At 37.1% G+C, this 24,021-nt stretch overlaps 1 protein-coding gene across 2 annotated transcripts; it reads left to right on the top strand.

Moving 5' to 3' along the window:
* Nucleotides 1–445: 445 nt before the first annotated feature.
* tesk1b (testis associated actin remodelling kinase 1b) lies at nt 446–23,361 on the top strand. Of its 2 annotated transcripts, none has more exons than XM_079843575.1 (11): nt 446–545; nt 1,084–1,527; nt 7,896–8,017; nt 9,569–9,617; nt 10,895–11,041; nt 11,246–11,328; nt 15,357–15,447; nt 15,647–15,730; nt 16,333–16,419; nt 17,106–17,208; nt 21,977–23,349. In XM_079843575.1, exons 2-11 carry the CDS (start codon nt 1,327–1,329, stop codon nt 23,023–23,025), a joined length of 2,016 nt encoding a protein of 671 aa, XP_079699701.1. In that variant the 5' UTR covers nt 446–545; nt 1,084–1,326; the 3' UTR covers nt 23,026–23,349. The 2 variants fall into 2 exon arrangements, with proteins under 2 accessions (XP_079699701.1, XP_079699700.1); XM_079843574.1 differs by having other exon boundaries at nt 544–774; nt 21,977–23,361.
* Nucleotides 23,362–24,021: the final 660 nt, after the last annotated feature.

Below are 24,021 nucleotides of genomic sequence, written 5' to 3'. Positions count from 1 at the left end.
CGAATTAGGGTAAAATTGGGTAAAAGATGATGTGCGATTTGATGCGTCATTTTACTGAGCTCATGAATATTAATTAGTTGGCACTAGCGATGCCCATCTAACAGGAAGAACACAGGTGGGTGACCTGAACAGTTAAAGGATGACCAATATGCTCGAGGGCTTACCATTGCGAGCATTTTCGGGCGATACAATAAAACATGACCTGTCATTATGTATCAATTTATTATAAATGTGCTCATCACAAATATATCACAAACCTTCTAATTGTGTTAGTGCCGCCAATTGCCAAAAGACGATTCTTAACAGACATTTAGTCATTTAAAAAGTATTTTTTAAAAGCCTTTAAAATTGTTTGAAATAATATTAGACTCCAAAACTATAGCGAATTACAGCCTAAATAAAAAAAAAAAGGTGTTTTTATTGCGAGTCAACAGAGCCCCGTTTTATACACATCACATGAACTTCGCCTGGTCATCACACCAAACGCTTGGCTGTGCGCGCGCCCCTGCAGGTGAGCTGCCGCCGCTGCTGCTGGACCCGCCCAGGTGAGTCGCTTCCAATAAGAGCTCAAACTATCAGTCTGCATACATTTCCTGCGACTTACATACACAGATGCCAGTGGGGGCTCCCCGTTTAGTCGCTTTCAAAATGAAACACGAGGGGTGTTAAGCAGACGCATCCGAGAATTTTAGGATATTTATAACAAGAGACTGAGAACTGGAAGGTGGTGAAGCGAAGACTCCATAAGTTTATTATACCTGTAGAGCACCGCAGGTAAGCTGCCTCAAGATAAACGACACGGTGTTACATTTATGATATTGATTCAAAATGAGAAGTAACTGTATAAAACAGAGTTTTAGATAAGTAGCGACTGCGCGTATAAGCGCACTTTTCTATGTTGGCTATAATTTATTATCCGCAGTCCGACTGTAGCGGAAGATGCCGCTGTACACTATCATTTACACTAGCCCAACTTCACCAAAAGACGCTGACCGCGAGACTTGCTCTTGCAAACGCACTTTAAGTAGACAGGGATTCAATTATATGTCGTTGATATCGTTTCTCATTTCTTGTCTGAAACAGGAATGTGATGCATTACTGAAAAGGAGGCCAAACATCTGAATGGAGGAAGCGACGCACGAGACTTGAAGATCGGTCACGCGCCGGACGCGCAAAGGGGATTGCGAGTAGCCCTTCTTAACTTGATCGAAAGGCGGGACACTATTTTTTATTTGACAAACAATTACAGTGAGCACGAAACTGGATTGTTGCGTGAGCGTCAGCGATATGTAAACGCTCGTGGTAGAATTTAGAGTGCGCGAGATAATGTTATCCGGGACCATCGTTATGGACCAAGACGACTTGGACCCGGAGGCTTCAGATTCTCTTATGCACGGGATTCACGGAGCGCACCGGGCCAGGCCGTCCTCTTACCGGGCGCTTCGCAGCGCCGTGTCCAGCCTGGCGCGAATAGATGACTTTATCTGCGAGAAGATCGGCTCAGGTTTCTTCTCAGAGGTTTTCAAGGTAAATATTTATGTCATGCCATTTGTTTGATGCTTTTTGCACATTGCACGTGCTGCATTTCCAGCACAATGAACACTACATGTAAACAAATGTTTGTTGGATCATTTTTGTTATGCAGTGTTATTGTTTATTAACGTACAGTATATCTTATTCTTGTCTTAGTCTATTGAACGGATGTAATTTTTGGCTTTTCACTTTACACCCTCTTAGTCTTGTTTAGCTAGTAGTACTAATATAAATATTAATATCTATACACATTTCTAATATCAAAAGCCAGGATTTAATTTTTGAAATTCCTGTTTTCTAGTATTAGTTGACTTGTCTACAGTAATATTGTGTTGGATTAAAATGACTAAAATCTGTAGCTATTGTAATATCAAAAAGGTGTTTTTAAACATTACTTTATTGATATCCTTAGGCTAACATAATCCCGGTGCAATGACTTAGTTCTGCTCTTTATGTATGCCCAATCCTGTTAATTCTCTTCATTTTGTAAAATTGTTTAGTTATAATAAAATTAAGTTCCTAAGCTTGATCAGAGCATATTTGTGGTATACACCTGTATACAAGTTCTTAATTTAACCAACATTACCAAGCTCAAAAGGTACTACATAACATAAATGATCCTGTTATAAAGTGACTTGGCAACTAACCATCTTTTCACTTCAAGCTGACTTTATGATTGTGCTGTCATAATACGCCTCCAGGTATCGTAGCCCTATCAATTTATGGTCCATTTTGCATTCTCAAAATGATTGATTGGACAGACAGACAATTTATGAACCTCTTTGCAAAATTCAAATGATAACAAACAACAGTCATTCTGGCTGTTCTCTTCCTGCTAGAGAAAAGGGGTCGTGACCTGTGTAAGGACAGTAGGTCTGTGTTGGTGTGAAAGTGGATACCCGTTGACAAGGTGCACAGGTGTGCTGGAAACTCTACTCCAGTGTTTGTGTGCGTGCATGTGAGACTGACAGAGAGAGAAGAGACCTAATTAGCATCCCTCATAGTTCACCCTGTCAGCCAATTTACTGACCAGATGCCCAATATGGCAATAACTTCCTGCCGGTTATTTCCTGCAAGAATGTCACTGCTGATAAGGTCAATATATATGCAAATATGTGGTAGCAGCTTTTTATTTCTGTTTGTAGTGCAAGGGTTATGAAAGATGTAAATATGACAATCATGTACAACCTCACCCAATAGTCCACAGTTTAATAATTAATAATAACAACTAATAATTTTAGCTTGTTTTTAACAGATTCTTTACATTTATGGCCTACAGAAATACTGTTGAGTATTGATATAACGACCCTCATGTCACGATTCGATACATATCATGATACTGAACTCACGATACAATATTATTGTGATGCACCATATGGTGGTGACATGGTAAAAGGTTAACAAAAAAATTACAGATGATTTTAAAAAGCAAATATTTTTATTTTTATACAATATACATATTCATCATTATATATAGTAGTTTAATGTATCGCTGTCACTAAAAGTCTGTGAACTTTATTTTTTTTTCACTTCGGGTGTACTATTCACAATGCACTATCACTATCCACGATGCAGATTATTGCATTTTTGTATTGCGATATATTGTGACACCTCTACTATTGAGCAATCTTGCAGTGTCTATACCTGTCGTGACAGATCCTTCAGGTGCTGTGTTTATTTTTCAAAGACTTTGCAGACTCTGTCAACAGTATAGACTTGCAATAAACTGAAAAAATGTTTTCATTCTCTTCTAATTGTTTGGTCAGAAAATCCTTTCTTGCGTTTGTTCAGATAATGGCTTGGTTGATATGTCATCAGTTCTGCAGGGGAAAAGTATCGTGCACCCATTACGTTCCAATCCTAACTACTGATGAAAGACGAGTGAATTTTGTGTTTCTCTTGGTTTGACGCTCCACCTCATTGTGGGATCAGCAGGCTTTCTCCTTTTAAGCTCTGCCAAGACAAAGTAACTATTTATGTGACCTTCCTCTACACAAATCTGATGGAGGTGGAGAGAAATAATTAAAATGTGAGTTTTTTTGTCTTATAACTCGCAAAAACATAAGAATTCAGCATGGTTTATTTGTTTCTAAAACTCTTGTATGGAAATTATACAAAGGCTCCAAAAATAATAATAATTTGTTACATTTATATAGCGCTTTTCTAGGCACTCAAAGCGCTTTACATATAGAAGGGGGAATCTCCTCAACCACCACCAATGTGCAGCATCCACCTGGATGATGCGACGGCAGCCATATTGCGCCAGAACGCCCACCACACACCAGATGATTGGTGGAGAGGAGACAGAGTGATGAAGCCAGTCTGTATATGGGAATGATTAGGAGGCCATGATGGAGATGGGCCAATGGGCAAATTTGGCCAGGATGCCGGCGTTACACCCCTACTCTTTATCGAAGGACATCCTGGGTATTTGGACACATAAAATTACATGAATGTCAATGCATATCAAACCAAGTACCATTTGTTTATAAATTGCAAAACGTTTAGGAAAGTTTGCAAATGATAAAACTTTAACATTACATTTGCACTTATATCCAACGCAACTTATGGTGCATTCAATGTACAATATATGTTGTATCAGCACATGCATTCTTTGAGAACCAAACCTAAGAAGTAGAGCTGTTGTTGCTAGCACCAATCTCTACCAGATAAACTTCGCCAGGATATGGAATAAGAAAAGCGAAGGAAAGGTATAGCATCACTTGTTTTCTTTTGGGGTCACTGTAGGTGATATACCGGTAGTTTTCTTATTAGATAAATAACAATGCAGTGTTCTCATTGGAGATTTGGGTTCTATTTTTAATACCTTTGCGTTTGAGCTTTGTGTTGAGGTCCCTGTATCGAGTGTGCTCATTAAGTGTTAGTGTGTTCCTGAAATACAGTAATGAGTCTGGTGAATGCACGCTGATCTGCATTTGACAAAGGGGTTGATGTCACGGTAACGCGTCTTGGGTTCCGCAATTAGAAAAGACGCTCCTCAATGGTATCTGGTTCCCTCTTGGTGTCACACGTTTTAAAAATGGGCTCACTTCCATTAAATATAGATATGAGGAGTGTGGTTAAAAGTACACACTGTACACACTGGCAGTGGAGTTTGAGTGGAAGGGGATTTGCAAACTGATTGTTAAAGACGTGTTCTGATTGGCCTGACAGTTTGAGTTTGTAAACAATTTGCAAGCTAGTTTTGACATGATTTTGAAAGCCTGAATTTACAACACAGTCCCCCTTTGTTGCTTCCCTTTTGCATTCTCTCTCTCTTTTTTCTCTTTCTATTCTTGTTCCTCTGTGTCTCTTACTAGTCAGGGCATGCATGCATGTCAAGCTCCATTGCTGCCTCAGAGCTCCTGCATGTTTGTTTGAGTTTGCGTATGTTTTAAATATCAGTGCAGTCTGAACAATTTGACGTCTGTTTGTGAGTGCATTTTGCAGGTGTGCGTTAGTGAGATTTAAGCTTTGGTTGTAGGGTGGTTAAAGATTTCTGCTCAACCCAAAAGTTCTAGGTAGTTTATTCCATTGTAACTTTGATTGTCCTTACATGAAATGTCTTCACTTTGAATCAAATGTAGGGCTACACAATATATATCTGTATATAATGAAATTTCATTGTGGATTGCTAATTTCACATTTTTACTTTTAGAATAGCAGTGTTGGATGAGCCAATCAAATGAAACGAAGCTAAAAAAGTTTCTTTTAAAACACGTTTTCTTACAGTACTTTATAATTTTGAGATAAATGAACGCATTTTATTTTATTTATTTATTTAGACAAAATAGTGTAGAATTTAAATATCTGCTATTTGTTGGTTATCTGTCATAGCATTAAAAAAATTGGCTTATAGGTATTGGCCAGAAGTTTAATATCAGTGCATCCTTGATAAAATTGTATGCTAAATGCCACATAGCTAACAAAGCTAAACTGGGTGTCAATGCTAGTGTTTGTCTCTATACGAATGTTATTTGAATGTAAAACAGTGCATGCTCATGGTAAGGATGATTTTATAAAAGATGTAAGCTGTGATGAAGGGAAATGTTTTGTGGGTCTAATATTGTTTTATGGCCTGTTAAGTGCTCTATGGGACACTTTTAACTGTCTCTCTGGCAGTGTGCTGTAGTGTGAGAGTGGGTGGTAATGATGCCCTGTTAAGTGCTGTCTTAGACCACCTGTCTAAACTGCAATATGAGAAGTATGCTGATAGAAATTGAATTCATCACATACACACTCGTCCAAACGCTTACACGTCTGTTTTTCATGCTCTCAACAGCATATAAAGCATCGTCAATGTGCATTCAGCTACTGTGTTTGCCTTGTCATGTATAGGTCAAGAGTGTGTGTTCGTGAATTAAGAGTGTGCTGGGTGATGGTCCATGGAGACTCTCTGATGCAGTGACAATGATGTGGGCAACCTAAGTTTAAATTGTGCCATTTCCCATGCACACCTCTTCATCCTATCAAAAACAAATGCAGTACTGCTAATTTTATATGCATGGATTCTCGCCTCGTAAAATTCCTCGGAAAGCGCCATAGAATTTGAACAGCTGTCATTCACTAAGCTCTACACAGCTCCACCCCTTGCGTGTTTACCACCAAATGAATCCATTCCATATAGAGCTGCATAATCACTTAAAATAAATGGAGAAATGTAGTTTCTGCTGCTGCAGTTAACTGCACCTTTCCATCAAGCTCTACTCTTGTTGTGTCATAGGTCTGTATTCAAAATGATCAACAATTATGATTGTTATAATCTTGCAGCCTAAATAAACATTGTAAAAAGTGAAAGCAGACAGTCAGATTCCATACTATTGTTACTTGGGAAAACAAGACTTCCTTTCAGTTGCCTAAAGGACCTCAATTCTCACTGCACAGATATTTTTATCACAGCTTGCCGGAATGCATATATTGTGTGTTTAAGGCGTCTTCTGTATCCATCCCACTGCACTGTACCTCAGCACTGTTTACCTTTGATAAAAGCAGTGTACTGGACACACACCCTCAGATGTGTGAGCAATCGTACACTCTCCATCATTCTAGCTGCAGGGCTGAGTTATATCAGATAATTTATGGATTTTAAAGTTTCCAGCTATTGATCTTCTTGAGACTCGCCAAAGCAGATAATGGTGCTCATTGTTATGATGATATCTTAGCTTGCACGCTTTGGCGCTGCAGGCAAGTTCAGCCAGCCAGACGGCACGGCACAGGTTTGGATGTCATCAATCAGGGATGGGTTTCTGCCTTTACTTGATTAGATTGTCTTGTTGCTTTTGTATATAACACACTTGAAGCTTGGATGCAGAGAGTTTCAGTCCTTGAGGGATAATTAATTTTTTTGTATGTGGAAATATCTCTGTCATCGAGGTAACATGTTCTGACAACATTAGAGTTAGTCATGCCCCCTTTTTTTTGTAGTAGTTATGAACCAAAAAATAATGGTTCATAGTTCAACTGTATATGTGTTATTAGGGCTGCTACTTGGTCCAGTTATGGACCAGACAGCTTGAGTGGACAAATCTCCAGCTTGAAATCAAGCAGGGTTGTGGGTCTGTTTCGTATTTCTTTTGAGATGTTACTTAAAGGGATAGTTCACCCAAAAAATTAAAATTGTCATCATTTACTCACCCTCAAGTTTTCCAAACCTGTGTGGATTTCTTTCTTCTGCTGAACACAAAAGAAGATATTGGGAAAAATATTGGTAAGCAGTAGACAGTCGTTGGACCCCGTTGACCTCCATAGTATGGGGAAAAAAATACTATGGAAGTCAGTGGGGTCCATCAACTGTTTGGTTCCTGACATTCTTCAAAATATCTTTTGTGTTCAGCATTGTATCAAATTAATATAGGTTTGGAACAACTTGAGGGTGAGTAAATTATGGCAGAATCTTTATTTTTGGCTGAACTATCCCTTTAATGTTAGACCTTTTTTCTTTTGTCGTCTTTGACCTTGTGAACTCCTTTTTACAAAAGGCTGTGTCACAAATTTGCCTAAATTTGATTAGTGATGTACAAATACAAAACCTTGAATATATGTTTAAAGGTTTCATGTAACTTTCTTTGTTTTGAAAATTTAAACTAACTTTTATTTCTAAATGTTAAATTCAAAATTTTCGATACAGACTCAACTAAATGTCCTCCTGAGTGCAGATAATGTCTCCTGCAGCCAGGGGCTTTTGAAGTGTGGGATGAATCAGAAGGCTGTGTGTGTGTGTGTGTGTGTGTGTGTGTGTGTGTGTGTGTGTGTGTGTGCGAGGAAAGGGCCAGAGATCTCGGTCCAGCTGCCCCAGACATGAATAGACCTCTAAAGTCTGTCTGTGACACAAGTGTTTTCTCTCTCTCTCTCTTTCTCTGAAGGTGCAGCATCGTATCACCGGCCAGGTGATGGCTCTGAAGATGAACACCATGGCCAGTAACAGAGCCAACATGCTGAAGGAGGTACAGCTGATGAACCGCCTCAGACATCCCAACATACTCAGGTCTGCAACACCTACATCTACATTTTCTGACAACAGGGCTGGCTGACACTGAATGCTCATTATATAGAATGTTATGCATGTTCATTTTGTGAAAAAAAAAAAAATTGCCTTTCATTATTTGTAACTATGGTTTTTCTGTACTTTTTGCATTAAAATTGCAACAATAGAGGTTTAATTTGATGGTTTCTCTGATTGGAAAAGAAACGCCATTTTAAAGAAAATACATACACATTTCCAAATACACTACCATTCAGAAGTTTGGGATAAAAAAATAAAATTATATATATATATATATATATATATATAATTCAGCAAGGATGCCACAAATTCATATAAGGGATAGAAAAGACTTGATTTGAAAATAGAATTTCCTATTTCAAATAAATGCTGTTCTTTTGAATTTTCTATTCGTCAAAGAATCCTGAAAAAAAATGCATCCCGGTTTCCACAAAATTATAAGGCAGCACAACTGTTCATCATTGATAATAATAAATGTTTTTGAGCACCAAATCAGCATATTAGAATGGTTTCTGAAGGCTCTGAAGGATCATGTGATATAAGTAATAGAGTGGTTGTTTAAAATCTGTGTTTTCTGTATTTGTGATCAAATAAATGTTGAACATGAGAGACTTAATTAAAAAGCATTTAAAAAATTTGACCAACCCCAAACTTTTGAATGCTATATATCGAACAAATATCGAAACAAACCCTTATACATATCTCTTAATTTGTTAGTTCTTTTAGTTGTGATGATGCAAAATAAAATTGCATAATTATTTATGCAAATCATTTACTATTGTATAATTAATTTCAGCCATTTTCTTCTAATGTCTCTTCACTCTCATGTGTACTAACACAGCCTAAAGTCAGGGTGGAAAGAGTTTCCAACTAGATGTTTGTTCATTTTTATGAATTTCCAAGTGATCATTTTGAATAATTCATTAACTTAGTTCTGAATACTCCTTTAGTTTTATCCATTCTTGCCTCTAGAATGGAAAGAATGTTTTGTTTTAAGTCCAGCTCACCTAGAGGACAAAGTGTGCTGTTGGGCAACAAACAATGCATTGTATGAGTACATGAATATTGATGTCACAGGATGGCGTCTTTTGTCTTGGTCATGCCTCCATAACTGCATCCACTGTTTATATAGAGTAAAATATTTAATTGGAAGCTGATGAGTAGATGTTTGACACTGTATGAGGAGGGAACAACACGTTATTACCAATGAAATACAAACAAATCCCCACATCAATGGCGTGTTTGTTTATATGTGCCAAGAAGCCTAGGTCTTTTGTCTGCTTAACCTGCACCAGCTTGTGTGGTCTTGAGTGTTTGAATTAAATGCATGTGTGTGTGTGTGTGTGAGAGAGAGAGAGAGAGAGTGTTTACATGCATGCTTAAGATTGTCTTCAAAATGCAGGTGTTCCAGCTCACATTCTTGAGATGGGTCACTCCTGAAGGAACTTGTTGGCGTCTTCTCCTGTTTTTTTTTTTTCTTTTTTCTTTCTTCTCCAACACCCTTACCCTGTTTCTCTGTGTGTGTCCCATCAGGTTTGTGGGAGTGTGTGTACATGAGGGACACCTTCATGCATTGACAGAGGTAAGGGAGTGAGAGTTCTAATACACACAGATGCACTCAATCCCAATTTGTTAAAGCTAATGCAGCGATAATCTAGCTATCATAAAAAACAGCACAAAACTGTTGAGTGAAAAGATATCTGTATTTATCACTGAAGTTATGGTTTATCTATACTTTTCAGAGTTGAATGGTATACAATACCATTTAAAAGTTTGGGGAGAGGGTTATTTTATAAAAATACAGTAAAAACAGTATTATTTCTTATATTTTAATTAAATGATTTTTCTGTTTAAATACATTTTAAAATGTAGTTTATTCCTTTAATATAGGTAGCAATCATTTTGCTTCATATACTTTTATATACTGCGAAATTTACGTGTGATGCTGCTTTAGAATAGTTTCTAAAGGTATTTTGGAACAGCCTTGATGTCGGGAAGGAAATAATAGCCTTTTTTTATAGGATTATTTCCTTTGATACCAGTTTAATGTGCAGAGACAACTATAAGACATTTATTGGTTGACTTGTGAGGTACAGTAGTGGCCAAAAGTGATGTCCGGAGGGGATATTTATTTTTAATGACCCTACAATCTTGATTAAACCATCAACATATAAGGAAAATATTTTAGATTTTTCAAATATAAATTTTATCTGACAAAAAAAATTGGCAAAAAATGGCGAACTACAGCTATAGGTTTTATTTTACTATTTTTTTTTTGTATGGATTTATATATGAAAAAATATTTTTATATAGCCTGGCAAAAAATGTATGAACACACAATTCTGCATGTGTCATTGCGTAAACACAAATAAAACAGTTGACTCCGAGCACAACTACACAATATGCTTACAATATCTTACATTTTTAATAATATTTGAATAAAGGGTGAAGATGTCAATTTTTTTCTTGGATGGACATCAATTTTGGCCAGTACTGTATAACTTGTAAACAATTTTCAAAACCATCTTAGCTGAAATGCAGGTGTATGATGTAACATGAACATGACGCTCTGGGTGATGAGCATAGTTAATATTAAACGTTCCGTTTGAAGCACCTGCTAATCAATTGATAGCATTGTAATATTTTTATATTGAAATGGCAATATCCCACATATAGTTTCATGGTATAATGACTGCATTGACCTGCAGGAGTGTTTGGGTTTACTTAAATCTATTATTTAAGAAGTTTGTTTTAGCCTCTTATGGCTCAGAATTTATATACTTCACGTTTAACATCAGGTAATTCTATAGAAGATATCCCGGTAAATAAATAACATTTTGACCTCTGTGTGTATTGTAGTACATTAATGGTGGTAACCTGGAGCAGCTGCTGAACAGTGAGGTGTTCCTGGCTTGGACTGTGAGAGTAAACCTCAGTCTGGATATTGCCAGAGGATTGGAGTACCTCCACAGCAAGGGCATATTTCACAGAGACCTTACGTCAAAGGTATCCTCACTGGAAGGGCATTTATTACAGAGACTTTGTTCACACAAGTGTATATTCCAGAGACTTCACTCTCGATTCGTACTGTGCACAACACAGCCATGTTATGCAAATTTTTTTGTAAAATAATAAACACAAATACACGGTAAGGACACACTAATGATCATCTTTCTCTCTGAATGTTTTTTTTTTTTTTTTTGATCGTAGAACTGTCTGGTACGCTGGGAGAATGGGCAGTGCAGTGCCGTGGTGGGGGACTTTGGCCTGGCTGAGAAAATTCCTGATCATAGGTCAGTAAATTACATCTTCATAACTCAAGAGATAAGATTAGAGATATACTGTTCCAGAGAGGGAGATGGAGGCAGCCAAGGACTGATTGATGAGCTTCCATTTTCCAATGAAGCACTTGTATCTATAGCTGGAGAGTAAATGATTAAGAGCATGTGATGTAGTCAGCACATCTTCAGTTTAGTGCCGCCTCTCCACATCCAGCCCAGTCATGTCCTGTTGCTGTCAGTAGATGTGTACACAGAGCTACATGTGTAAATGAAATGGATGTTAAATGCCTAAGATATGCTTGAGTTATGATGTTAACATTTACCCTTAATAGCCCCAAGTATCTGTTCACACATGATTTGAATTATGTACAGTTAATGCTGGCACACACACATACAGTTCATGTAGACGCTTGGCAAGAATAACAATGGGGGAAAAAATCACACTGTTACTTTCCAAAAAACTACAAATACGATGTTTCAAGTTAAATGATGTTCATAAGATTAAAGGCAAATGCAACACACCCATTAAACCCAACTAAGGTGTCACATGACACGACAGTCCAACACATAAGGTGTTGAACTCATGACCGACACTAAAGTACAAATACATTTTTTTTTTTACATATTAAAAAATATTTACACATCAGTAATGAATATTTATACACATTTTTACACATTTATAGTATTTAAATTCCTAAAGAAAAAACATATATATATTAAACAGATTATCACATACCAAACACACTACTGTCTGGGGTCAGTAAGATTTTAAAAATAAGAAGAAATTAATACTTTTATTCAGCAAGGACATTAAATTGATCAAAAGTGAAAAAAATATTTTTTCAGAGAAATACTGTTCTTTTTAACATTCTGTTCATAAAAGAATCCTGCAAAAATGTATCTCGGTTTCCACATCTACAATTAAACAGCATAACTGTTTTCAACATTGATAATAATAGATAATTATAATATACTGATTTGCTGCTCAAGACACATTATTTCTGAAGGATCATGTGACACTGAAGACTGGAGTAATGATGCTGAAAATTCACCTTTGCATCACACAGGAATCAATTGCATAAAAAAAAAATTGTGTGTGTGTGTGTGTGTGTGTGTGTATGTATATATGTATATGTGTATATGTGATATATATATATATATATTAGTAATATAGATTTGCTATTTTAAATTAATAATTTTTCACAATATTACTGTTTTGACAGTAATTTTGAATAAATAAATGTAGTCTTGTATAATAGTATAATAGACTTTAAAAAAAATATTTCCAACCCTACATTTTTGAACGGGGGTCTACCTACGAAAAGCACTTCAGTATTCAGAAATCCTACTTTTGAGAAATCTGATATATGACCATAGCCAATATATTACTGTCCACAAGGGCACGGAAGCATATAAATGATATACATTATTTTTTGCACCAAATTATTCCCCTGATATTACTTCCTAGTGTGAGGATGGCTGGAGGCTTTAATTGTGTAGATACATTTATTCTCCTGGCAACTATGTTCATGATACTGTTGCTAAGTGGCTTTTACTGAGGAAATGGGAAATGAAGGGAGGAGGTAAATTGGCCCTTACCAGCACATCACTTAGATTTGAGGTCTTTTATACACAATACGAGGAGGGCTTGCAAAGCATATTTTAAAGTGTATTGGGTCTTTTTTTTTTTTTCATTTTTAGAAAAGGTTTACGGAATAGTGCTTTTGAATGGTGTTTTGGTGTATTGGTTTGTTTTTCACTCCAGAGATTGAAATTTTACATGGAGCTGGTCGCCTCAAGAGGGCCGGCATGTTGAGTTTCATTTACAAAATAAATGAATCCTGACTGACTACTTACAGTGCATTCTACAATGAAATTAATAACTGAAAACTATTGCTTTTGTGAAATGACTGTAATGTTGGTCATCACAACATAAACAAAAACTGATAACTGATTTTAAGTAATGGTTTACTTTTAATGGTATTCCAGTGCTTTTATACATGAGTTGAAACCGTTTGGCCAGTGTAGAACACTGTATGTAACAGTTAATCCGTGTATCCTGTGGATTAACATTCCTTTTAGTGAGACACTCATACTGCAACATATAAAAGTGATCCGCTGCTTGTGTAATCCATTCCTCAGCACAGGGCTGCTTTCTAAACGTATGTTTGAGAGCAGAGGTTTGTACTGCAAGTCTCTGTTTGGCTTTTCTTTAATACGCCGTCTCAGCACAAGCATTACCTAATGGGAACCAGCCAGAACATAGTGTGTGTGTGTGTGTGTGTGTGTAATGTAAGTGCCATCAGAGAGCCGTTTCTGTTCTACCTTGACCACTTCAGTGTCTTTTGTAAGAGAATGCCAATGTTCAGAATAGCATACTACTCTTATTATTTATTTGTTATTATTATTTTACAGTATGTTAATTTTGTGCATGGTATGCAATTACACTACTGTTCAAAAGTTTGAGCTAAGTAAGATTTATTTATTTATTTTAAGTCTCATGCTCACCAAGACTGCATTTATTTGTTCAAAAATACAGTAAAACAGTAATATTGTGACATATTACAATTTAAAATAAGTGTTTTCTATTTTAATATAAATTCAAATGTAATCTATTCCTGTGATGGCAAAGCTGAATTTTCAGCATCATTACTCCAGTCTTTAGTGTCACATGTTCCTTCAGGAATCATTCTAATATGCTGATTTGCTGCTCAAGACACATTTTTATTATCAATGATGAACACCGTTCTGCTGCTTTAATATTTTTGTGGAAATTTTGATAATGGATCATTTTTCTCAGATCTCTTTGATTTAATAGAAAGTTCAGTAACAGCATTTATTGAAATCTTTTATTAATGACTACTTATACTCTTTTTTAAAAATTATAAAATGTCTTTACTGAACTTTGATAAATTTGACTAAGTATCCCCCCCCCCCCCCCCCCCAAAAAAAAACGGACACCACACTTGAATGGTAGTGTACTACAGTTTACTGCATGAAGTATTGTATCCCACAATATAATGGATGAGTTTATATGAATGAACTAGAATTACGGTTTCGTGACTGACCGTTTTATTGAAAAACCAAATGTTTAGACTTTTTATTTACAAAAGTTGAAAAAAAAAATTGTACTAACATGTTAATTAGATGCCACCTGCTCAATTAAACATACAGCAGGATGAGTTACTGTCACCACTGTTTGAAATGTTTAGAATAATGCCTTCTGTTTTGCTTGCTTATTTAGAACATATAGACTAGTGTATACAGTTAGTAGTAAGCTATTCTGAACATATCCAGAGTGTGTACATGTGCTGTCTTCGGGGACATGTTTCCGCCCCTGCATTCCTGTTTATTTTAATGGTGACATTGTACGTGTGTGTGTGTGAGAGACAGAGAGCGAGAGCGAGTTACAGTTGGCTTAACCCCATTTTTCTCGATGTTGATATTTGCTTAAATGTTATGTAATGCATATTTAGTGTGCTTCCAAATGCTTCATGTTTACTTGTAAAACCACGGGTGTTTGTATATCTGAAGAAGTCCGAGCAGGTTTTTGGAAAGCTCTCCTAAAAAGGACAAAGTATTTCAGCAGTTTGCTGCGGTAGATTCCCTCTCTCTGACTAACCCACATCCCCAAATGGTGTTTACACTGTGGTACATTTCTCTCTCTCTCTCTCTCTCTCTCTCTCTCTCTCTCTCGCTCTCTCTCACTCTCTCGCGCGCTCTCTCTCTTCCCCCTCTTCCCTTGTCTCCAATCTTCCCCTCTCAGTCTATTTATGCCAGTACACAGTCCCAGACCAAAATAAAACCGAGGAAGTGTCTCTCAGCAGTATGAGTGTGCCAGCTATAATTTAAGATCTTACAAGACCTTGTTTTGTTTTATTTTTATACATGCATGCACACATAATCATCCTGTGGGTTACCGGACTAGGGGTTTATGGGTGTTAAATGTCGAAATGACGAGTAATTATAAAAAGATTAAAAGAACTTGTAGGTTCACTTTAAGTAAATCATTTTCCTGTTTTCCCTTGTGGTGTTTTCAGTGATGAGGCCGGGAAAGAGAGCTTGGCTGTCGTCGGCTCCCCCTACTGGATGGCTCCAGAGGTGCTCCGAGGAGAACACTACAATGAAAAGGTCAAACACCATATGATTGATTACCCACATACAGGCCAGAGTCCTTTTAAATGACTGTTTCACCCACTTTACTTATCAGATTACTGTTATTTCACAATATCAAATGCAAAGTTGGTGCCATTCATCCTATTTGATTGAGAATATTCTACAGTGTAATATATAGGTTTTTACAGACTTAAAACGCTTTTGTTTTATACAGGTGGATGTATTTGCCTACGGTATCATTCTCTGTGAGATTATTGGCCGGATACCGGCGGATCCTGACTTCCTCCCTCGGACAGAGGTGAATAACTGAACAAACAGCATCTTATAAGATGCTCTTTTGCAATTAAGAAGCTTTTTAGACCGTATTTAGAACTTTTATTCTTTTAACTTTTTTGTAATTATTTCAATATATTTAAATATTAAGGCAAGTATGTTTTTAATTTTTCAATTTTTTCCTGAGTGCTATTTTTATAGTGCTATTTTATTGGTCTATATCTGTTTGCTTCACCCTTCCACCTAGTCTTCGAATGTCAGGCCAACTCCTGTCACCAGTCTCATGTACTCACTCAATTTATGAATACGGATCATAGTTTACTCCATGTGAGATAACCGCACTGGCAATGAGGAAGTGTGTTCTGCTGAGCGAATAAGGGCGTCTAATCATGCTGATAAGTTTAATAATTTGTTGTATAATAGTTCTTTTTAGTCATGCTATTACATACGAATCATTATTTGGTTATTTTTACAACTAAACACTAAACCAATCATTGTTAGGGTGATGTATTTCTACCGTACAGCTTGTTCTCCACGCAGTGGTAATATACAGCTGTGTATTAGCTTTCTATCAGCTTTGTACCTTTTTTCTTAAGGCTGATATTAGTTGGTAATTCTATGTTTCAGGACTTTGGTCTGGATGTGGAGGCCTTTCAGCAGATGGTGGGAGACTGTCCACCTCATTTCTTCAACCTCACCGTCATCTGCTGCAGTGTAAGACCTCTTATCTACTGTCATGAAAGGTCACACATTAATATTCGTCCTCCCCTGCAAATCTCACATCGAGCAACAGTCTCCATCTGCCTGTCATGACATGATGCGTAATTGACTATTTCAAAATTTGAATTCACTTCTATCTGGAGCAAGCGCACAATGCCAGGCAAATTGTAGTCTAACCTTATTACATGAGACACAAACCTCTGCAGCCATTGGCTCAACTGTCAACCTGGATCACGTGTCCCTCATAAACCAATCACGTTATAGCTTTAACGTCATTGAATTGTATAGTTTTACAACCGTCAATCACTGTTTGAGAATACCATAAACAATAAATGTGTAGTGCCGTAAACTGAATAATCCCAGTCGCAAAATTGTAAAAGATCTTTTTTTTTTTTGCTGTAAACTTCAAATATTGCTCACTCCAAAATAAATATTTACTAGCAAACACATTGAAGATTACCAGAAAGGCTGTCAGTTCATTAAGCAATAAGCATACTGAAGCCTCTCCTCTGTTGACATCCATTTAAAAAGACGGCCTATTGTCCCTTTGCCAGTGTACCGCTACTTTTTTTGCTAACTCTCTTAGTCTGAATTCTCAATGTGACTAATTTTAATAAGCCATAAGTGTTTACATGACATAAAAATTCTACATTTTAATTTGTCTCTTTCTTCTCACCCAGATGAACCCAGACAGTCGACCCTCATTCACAGAGCTGGTGGCAGAGCTGGAGAAGAGAGTGAGTGATCGAGAGCAGAGTGAATGTATTGAGCCTGATGTACAAGGTGAGTCAGCAAAAAAAAAAAAAATTCAGTGGAGGGAATGTTGCCAGAAGGCTTCTTTTTTCTTTTCTATTCACATGCAAATTCATGTCGATAAAATCATACAACAGTCATAATTTAGTTTCTAGGAAATAAAAGGTCTGTGTATGTTGCGTCCATTCATTTTTCGATTTAATATTGAAAGTAGAAAAAATAGAAAACTGCTCATTTATTAGTTGTTGTTTTTTTTTTTGTTTTTTTTTTTCCAAAAATGACGGGGGGAAAAACGTGAATTCGGCTTGATTTTATATTTTTAGCTTCAGGGGTAGAAAACGGATAAACGGCATGAATATTCGATTTCCACTTGTTGGTGGGCATTAAACGCCCTTTTCCGCTGATTGGTGAACCAAAGATCAACCTATGCCGCTTTCAGTTCTTCAACAGTTACCTGCAGAATAACTCCTCCACTGCGGATGGATTCTTAAAATGTTTATTACAATAATCTCTCGCTCATCAAACAACCGGACATTACACTCATAATATACATAACACATCAGCCTACTTCTTTGGCTCACCACTGGTTTTATTTAGTTGTCCAACTATCAAAATCTATGTGGCAAAGCTGTGTGACCCACTGGACAGTATCGATTTGTAAATATGCAGCAGTCATAACTTTTATTTTAGCTTTGGACAGGGGATGAAGTTGAAATAGGATAGATGTAAAAATATAAATTACATTATTTCATTATTTCCAAAATGTCACTATCCAACTGGCATGTTATGGACATTTTTTCCTCAAAATCACTGTTGTTCAGTGATTGACTCTGCAGCACGCCTAGTTAGGTGTAATGTCAAAGCCATTATAATACAATATATAATACAGGTCCAGGAAGTGCTCGCTCGGTTGCGAGATGATATCAAAACCCTGGAATGACATCTTGATCAATAAAGCCAGAGAACAGGAGTGTATTTTATATATCAGCAGTGTCAGAATTTTCTTTCCCATTATGGAGCAAATTTATTTATTCATTTTTCAGGGGCAATTTTTCTTAAATAAATATGTCATCTTTTATGAACAATTCTTAAATGTAATCGACAAATTTAATTTGAATAAGACAATGGGCTGTTACCAACCAAATCAGATCAGTATCAACTAGAAGTTGCATCCTAGGCTATTTACAAATTTTAAATGCTCCAAATAATATTTGAATAGCTTTTAGAAATATGAAATGAATGATAAAATGACAGGATACTTGGATTATGAGAGTAAGACATAACATAACTGTCTTAATCATAGACCGTAAAAAAATCTGGACAATGCGACTTCATTCGGAGGTCTGAATATGGTGCTGACATCTTGTGCAGATTTGGGACCAAGTCTGTGCTGTAGTTATCTCAGGACCGGAATCTGCACGGTAGAGAACAGGAAGTAGAGGTGCGATATCAAAAGCCCGCCCACACTCACAGATGCAAAACAATTCATTATGTTGGTGTGAAATAAACAGTTATGGAAATGTGAAAGTTAAAGCTAAAGCTCCAATCTCCTCCCAAAAATCCAGAAAAAAAGTCAGTTAGTGCCTCAATGACAACTGCACTCAGAGAAGCTGTCAATATCAGCTGTCAATCATGACATCACCCCCGTTTTCATAGCATCAAATAACTAACTAAAACTAAACTTATTTAAAAAATGAACACTTGAAATTAAATCATCGTGATAACTGCCTACAATGACAGAAACCAACTTTTGGAAAAAATTATTTGAAGTGTAATTTGATTGTTTAGTTTCTCGTGTCCATTCGAAAACACGGAGGGGCGGGGGTTATGAGCTATACTGGGATCAAACAGTTTCTGAGAGGAGTGCTACTAGGGCTGTAACGATTTGACCAAAAATAAAAATCTCGATTAATTGAATATTTTACCTCGATTACGATTAATGAACGATTATGTTTCTTTTTTTTGCCCTCATAAGGTTTTTGAGTAAGTTCACTGATAAGGTTTGTACTGTAAATATTTTCTACTATTAAAGGTGGAATTTTTTTTCTAATGAAAAAGTGAATTTCTTTGTGATTTTAAAGTACTTGAAGGAAAGTGTTCACTTTCAGCAGTTATTGTCTATGGGGCAGACTTCTGCTTGTTGTACATCAGATACAGATAAATTAACACAGTAGGCCTACATTACATTTATTTGAATGCATTAATGAGAGAGTGATTGTGTGTGTGAATTACTCATACCGTCTCCATTCATTATGAAGCTGTGGTTTGTACTTACTTCAAAGGTATTAAAATATATGCCTATAACGGTTGAGTTTCTGCGCGTGATCTTCGCGTGATGTGCTTCTGTCTGAGTGCTCGTTTTTCACAATATATCAGGCATTAGTTCAACATAATACACATCTGATGGTCTAAAATCACCTTAATGTTCAAACTGGCAGGGCTTAAAACACATTCAAATGACAAAGCTTTGTGAGGACGCAGGTGAATCTGCCTTCAGGGCGCGCGCGTGTTGTAAGAAACGCGACACGGCTCGGCTCTCTGTGTCACAGAAAAAAGCTGAGCACTGAACGGAGTGTGTGTCAGCGCGTAGGCTATAAGAACGGCAATTAACTGACCTGTATAAACTGTGTAAAACATGCAGTTACTATAGTGATTCTGGGCATCTATAAACACAGATAACCGCTCCTGCTTCTCTCTGTGTGCCTGCAAACTGCACTTGATGTGACTGACGGGGCGGAGTCACGTGAAAACCGAAATAACCGACATTGGAAAAATACGTTGGTTAGAGGTTCTGAATGTTGGTTTCGATTATTTTTCGATTAATCATACAGCCCTAAGTGCTACAGGCTTGGTCTTTATGCTGCGTTCCAGTTCATTTTTTATTATGCCCTTCACTCGTTAACTTCCCTCCATCTTGTTCACTCGGATGTGCGTCATTGCTTATGTTGCATGAGTGCCCACTACTGGAGGAACATTTGCAATGGACTGAACTGGAACGTTTTTTTTTTTTTTTAATGAAATTGTTTAATGTAGCATTCTATATGTATATAGGTGTATTTGGGTTGTTTTAAATGTTTTTAAAAATAATACAAATATCATAGAGTTGTTTGTGGTGGGGTAAATTAAACGCGATATGCGGTGACGTCACAATGGTGTTGCATTGTGGTATATGAAGCTGCCTGAAGTGTACATATGAAGTAGACTCACTCCCTCGGTCAAAATCGAGGGAGCAAGGGTCTGTCCATATAAACTTCTTCTCTTGTCCACTTCACGAAATGGAACACACTTCAAAATGGCGGCGGGGATTCCCCCAAGGGGAAGTGCTTAGGGAAGTTCGCAAGTGCGTGTCTAAAACTGGAGTGGAACGCAGCACAAATAGTCAGTCAGTGAGTCATTCATTCAACCTATTCAAAACGCTGATTCATTCAGGAATGAAGCAAGTGGCTGTCTATAGGACATTGAATCAAATCACTCCAAATCGTTTAAAGAATCAGATTAATTCATGAACCCCACTGTCCTGTAAGTCAGCCGTGCAACGGTTCTGTGGCTTCAGTTTGCAATAGCATTAATTAATTTGATTTCAGCTTCATCTCATGTTCAAAACTCAGTGTGCTGTCTAAAAAGTTATGACTGCTGCATATTTACACTTACATTTATACTGATGCGCTTCGCTACAATGTAACTGCACCTGCACACTGTCCCGTGGGTCACATAGCTTTGCCACAGGTTTTGATAGTTGGACAACTAAAATAAAACCAGTGGTGAGCCAAAGTAGGCGGCTGGTGGGTAATGTGGGTGCAGATGCGAGGTAGCCTACATTAATATTCCTGAAATAATCACCTAATATTTCTCTGGCACATAGGTTGTCGAACCCATGCCTATAGAAAAGAAAACACTTTCAGTCCCTGCCCAGCATGATTTGGGTCAATGCATTCCTTTGTCCGGTGGTTTGATGAGAGAGAGATTATGCAATCATCTATTGCAATAAAGTAATCCGTCCCACAGTGGAGGACTCTTATTCTACACGGAACTGTTGAAGAACTGAAAGCGGCACAGGTTGATTTTTGGTTGACCAATCAGCGGAAAGGGGCGTTTCATGCCCGCCCACACATGGAAATCGAATATTCTTGCCATTTATCCATTTTCACCCCTGAAAGTAAAAATATAAAATCAAACTCGTTTTTTATTTATTTATTTTTTCATTTTTTTAAAATAAACAACAACTAATAAATGAGCATTTTTCTACTTTCAATATTAAATAAAAAAACAAATGAACGCAATGTACATTAAAAACCATAAAATTCTTGAATATCTTTAATTTCTATTTTACATTTTAATAGGGCCCTATGAAATCAGTTCTATTGTTTTCAAAATGTTGTATGTTTTTTGTTTTAATTTCGTTTGTATTTCTGAATTCCAATTGAATGGTTTAATGTTACATTTTAGTCATCAAAAAAGATGTCTGATTAATTGAAATAATGACTTTTTTTTTTTTTTTACAATTTAACAACAATTTATTAAAAGTTAAACATTTTAATTTTAGTTTTTTTACACATACCATGTTTTTCATTTTAATGGCTTAATTAAAGTTTAAAAATCAAAGTCTGTCCAATCAATTGAATTATAATCAAATAAATTAAGTTGTTGCAGTTTTATTAATTCATTTTATTATTATTAATTATTATATAATTCCATCCGCGTTTTCCGCGTCATGAAAACCATAGGACCCTAATTTAACAACTCAAGTATCGTAGTGGTAAAAACTGAGCCTTAAATGTGTTTTTCTCTTCCCTTTCAGACCGGGTGTCCACAAACACAACGCCTTTGAGTCAAACGCATTCCCTAGACATTCCTGCTTGCCAGCGTCTCTGCCGTAGCAAGTCAGACGTGCTTCTCCCTCCGTCCCCTCCCCTGACTCAGACCACACCGATGCGTGTCAATCCCTTCTCCCAGCGCCAGGACCTCAACGGCGGGCGCATCAAGCTCTTTGACACCCCCAGCAAGTCAGTTATTTCCCTCACCTTTGCTCTTCCTCCACCTCCTGACCCCAGCAGCCCTGTCTCCGGTGACAAGGGCGCGCCCCATTTTCACAGACGCAGCCAATCACTGCCCTGCACGCCAGAAGACATCCAGTATATACGTGGCACTGGTGACAATGATAAATGCGAGCATAATAAAAGTGTTATGGACACAGATGCAAATCCAGTCAATGGAAATATGTTGGACATGCGGAGGGACAGTCTGTTGACCATGAGCAATGAGAGTATTCCTGACCTGCCTAATATTAGTGAGTTTGTTGATGCACCCGTTGAGAATGACAAGGAGAATCTTGAAATGAGAAGTCAAGAAACTGTAGCTGAAGACTCTGGTCTCCTGTTAGATCTAGAGTTGATGTCTCCAAACAAATCTATGTTAGAAGAGAATATTGAGGAGCCTATGGACTGCACCAGCTCTCCTGATACACAAGATGGCGCCGACGCTACTTCAACCAAACTCTTCTCCAACGGCTGGAGCTCCCCGGTCTCTAATGGACCGCCCTCTTTACCTCCGTTACTAGACACAGACAACAACAACAGCACTCTTCCTATAAATCGATCTCTGGGGTGGGGGACTAACAACTCCAACGGTGCCACTACCCCTCTTACGCCTCCGGAACAGGATGAGGTCATATCCTGTCCGGGTTGCTGCCTAGCAGGGATGAGTTTCCCCTCCATTTGCACGCGTGGACCTCGGCAAAACCCCTACAAGAACTTGAATGTCGACGCAGCTGGGAAAAGGCTTCTGTGCAAAGCATTGCCGCCCTCACCCACAGAGCCGAACATTGGTCTGCCTGGCACACGGACATAAATTATTACTGCATGTTATATAGGGGAAGCACTATATATTTAAAAAAGGATGCTACTGCGTAATGCGCTTGAACTGAGATCAAGCTCAAATATGTCTTTCTGGAGGGAAAAAAAACTGTATTATTGTTTAGACTAGGTGGATCACTTAGTATTCTGATCTCCTGTTCTAGTCCTTTAAACTTGAACACTCCCATAGGTTTTAATGCCTTTCTAATGACACGTTGTTAATATTTTTTGTTATTTTTACTATTATTTGAAAGTTTATGAAAATACTTTGAGTGGAGAAAAAAAAATGTATTATTTTATTAATGACATTAAATGATATGAGCTAACAGGCTGTGTTGTGTCTTTGGAGGATGTGAATCACACTATTTGCAGTATAGCTACTTTACATGCTATATGATATGCGTCACATGGCTACAAAGTGTTATGAGTCTATAAAGAGAGAGTATACAATGTGAACACGACCTGCTTATTCTATGCAGTATATAATAAATCTATATAAGGCATGTAGACATGCATAGTTTAAAATACCATGGATTGCAGCGTGTGTTAAATATATAATATACTGTATATCAGTAAAGTTTGATGTTAGTTAAATTTTTAGACAAAACAAATGAATACTTTAATTCAGCAAGGATGCATTAAATTGATCAAAAGTGACAGTAAGGACTTTATCACGGAAGATTTCTTTTTCAAATAAATGCTGTTCTTTTGAACTTTCAATTCATCAAAGAATCCACAAAAAATATTGCACCTGTTTTCAACATTTATAATAATAAGACCTTTTTCTTGAGCACCAAAATCAGCATATTAGAATGTTTTCTGCAGGTTCAAGCGACACTGAAGACTGGAGAAGGCATCACATGAATAAATTAAATTTATTTTAATATAATTAAAAAATTTCTGTTAATATACATTAAATTATAATGTCATTTTTTGCTAGCATTTTGCTTTTTTTCTCTTCCTCCGGTTTCCTCTCTGCTGGTGGGTTTAG

The sequence above is a fragment of the Gobio gobio genome (assembly GCF_949357685.1).
Source record: "Gobio gobio genome assembly, chromosome: 2".
NCBI lineage: Eukaryota > Metazoa > Chordata > Actinopteri > Cypriniformes > Gobionidae > Gobio > Gobio gobio.
The sequence above is the reverse complement of the archived record's forward strand: the minus strand, read 5'-3'. Positions and strand labels throughout refer to the sequence as shown.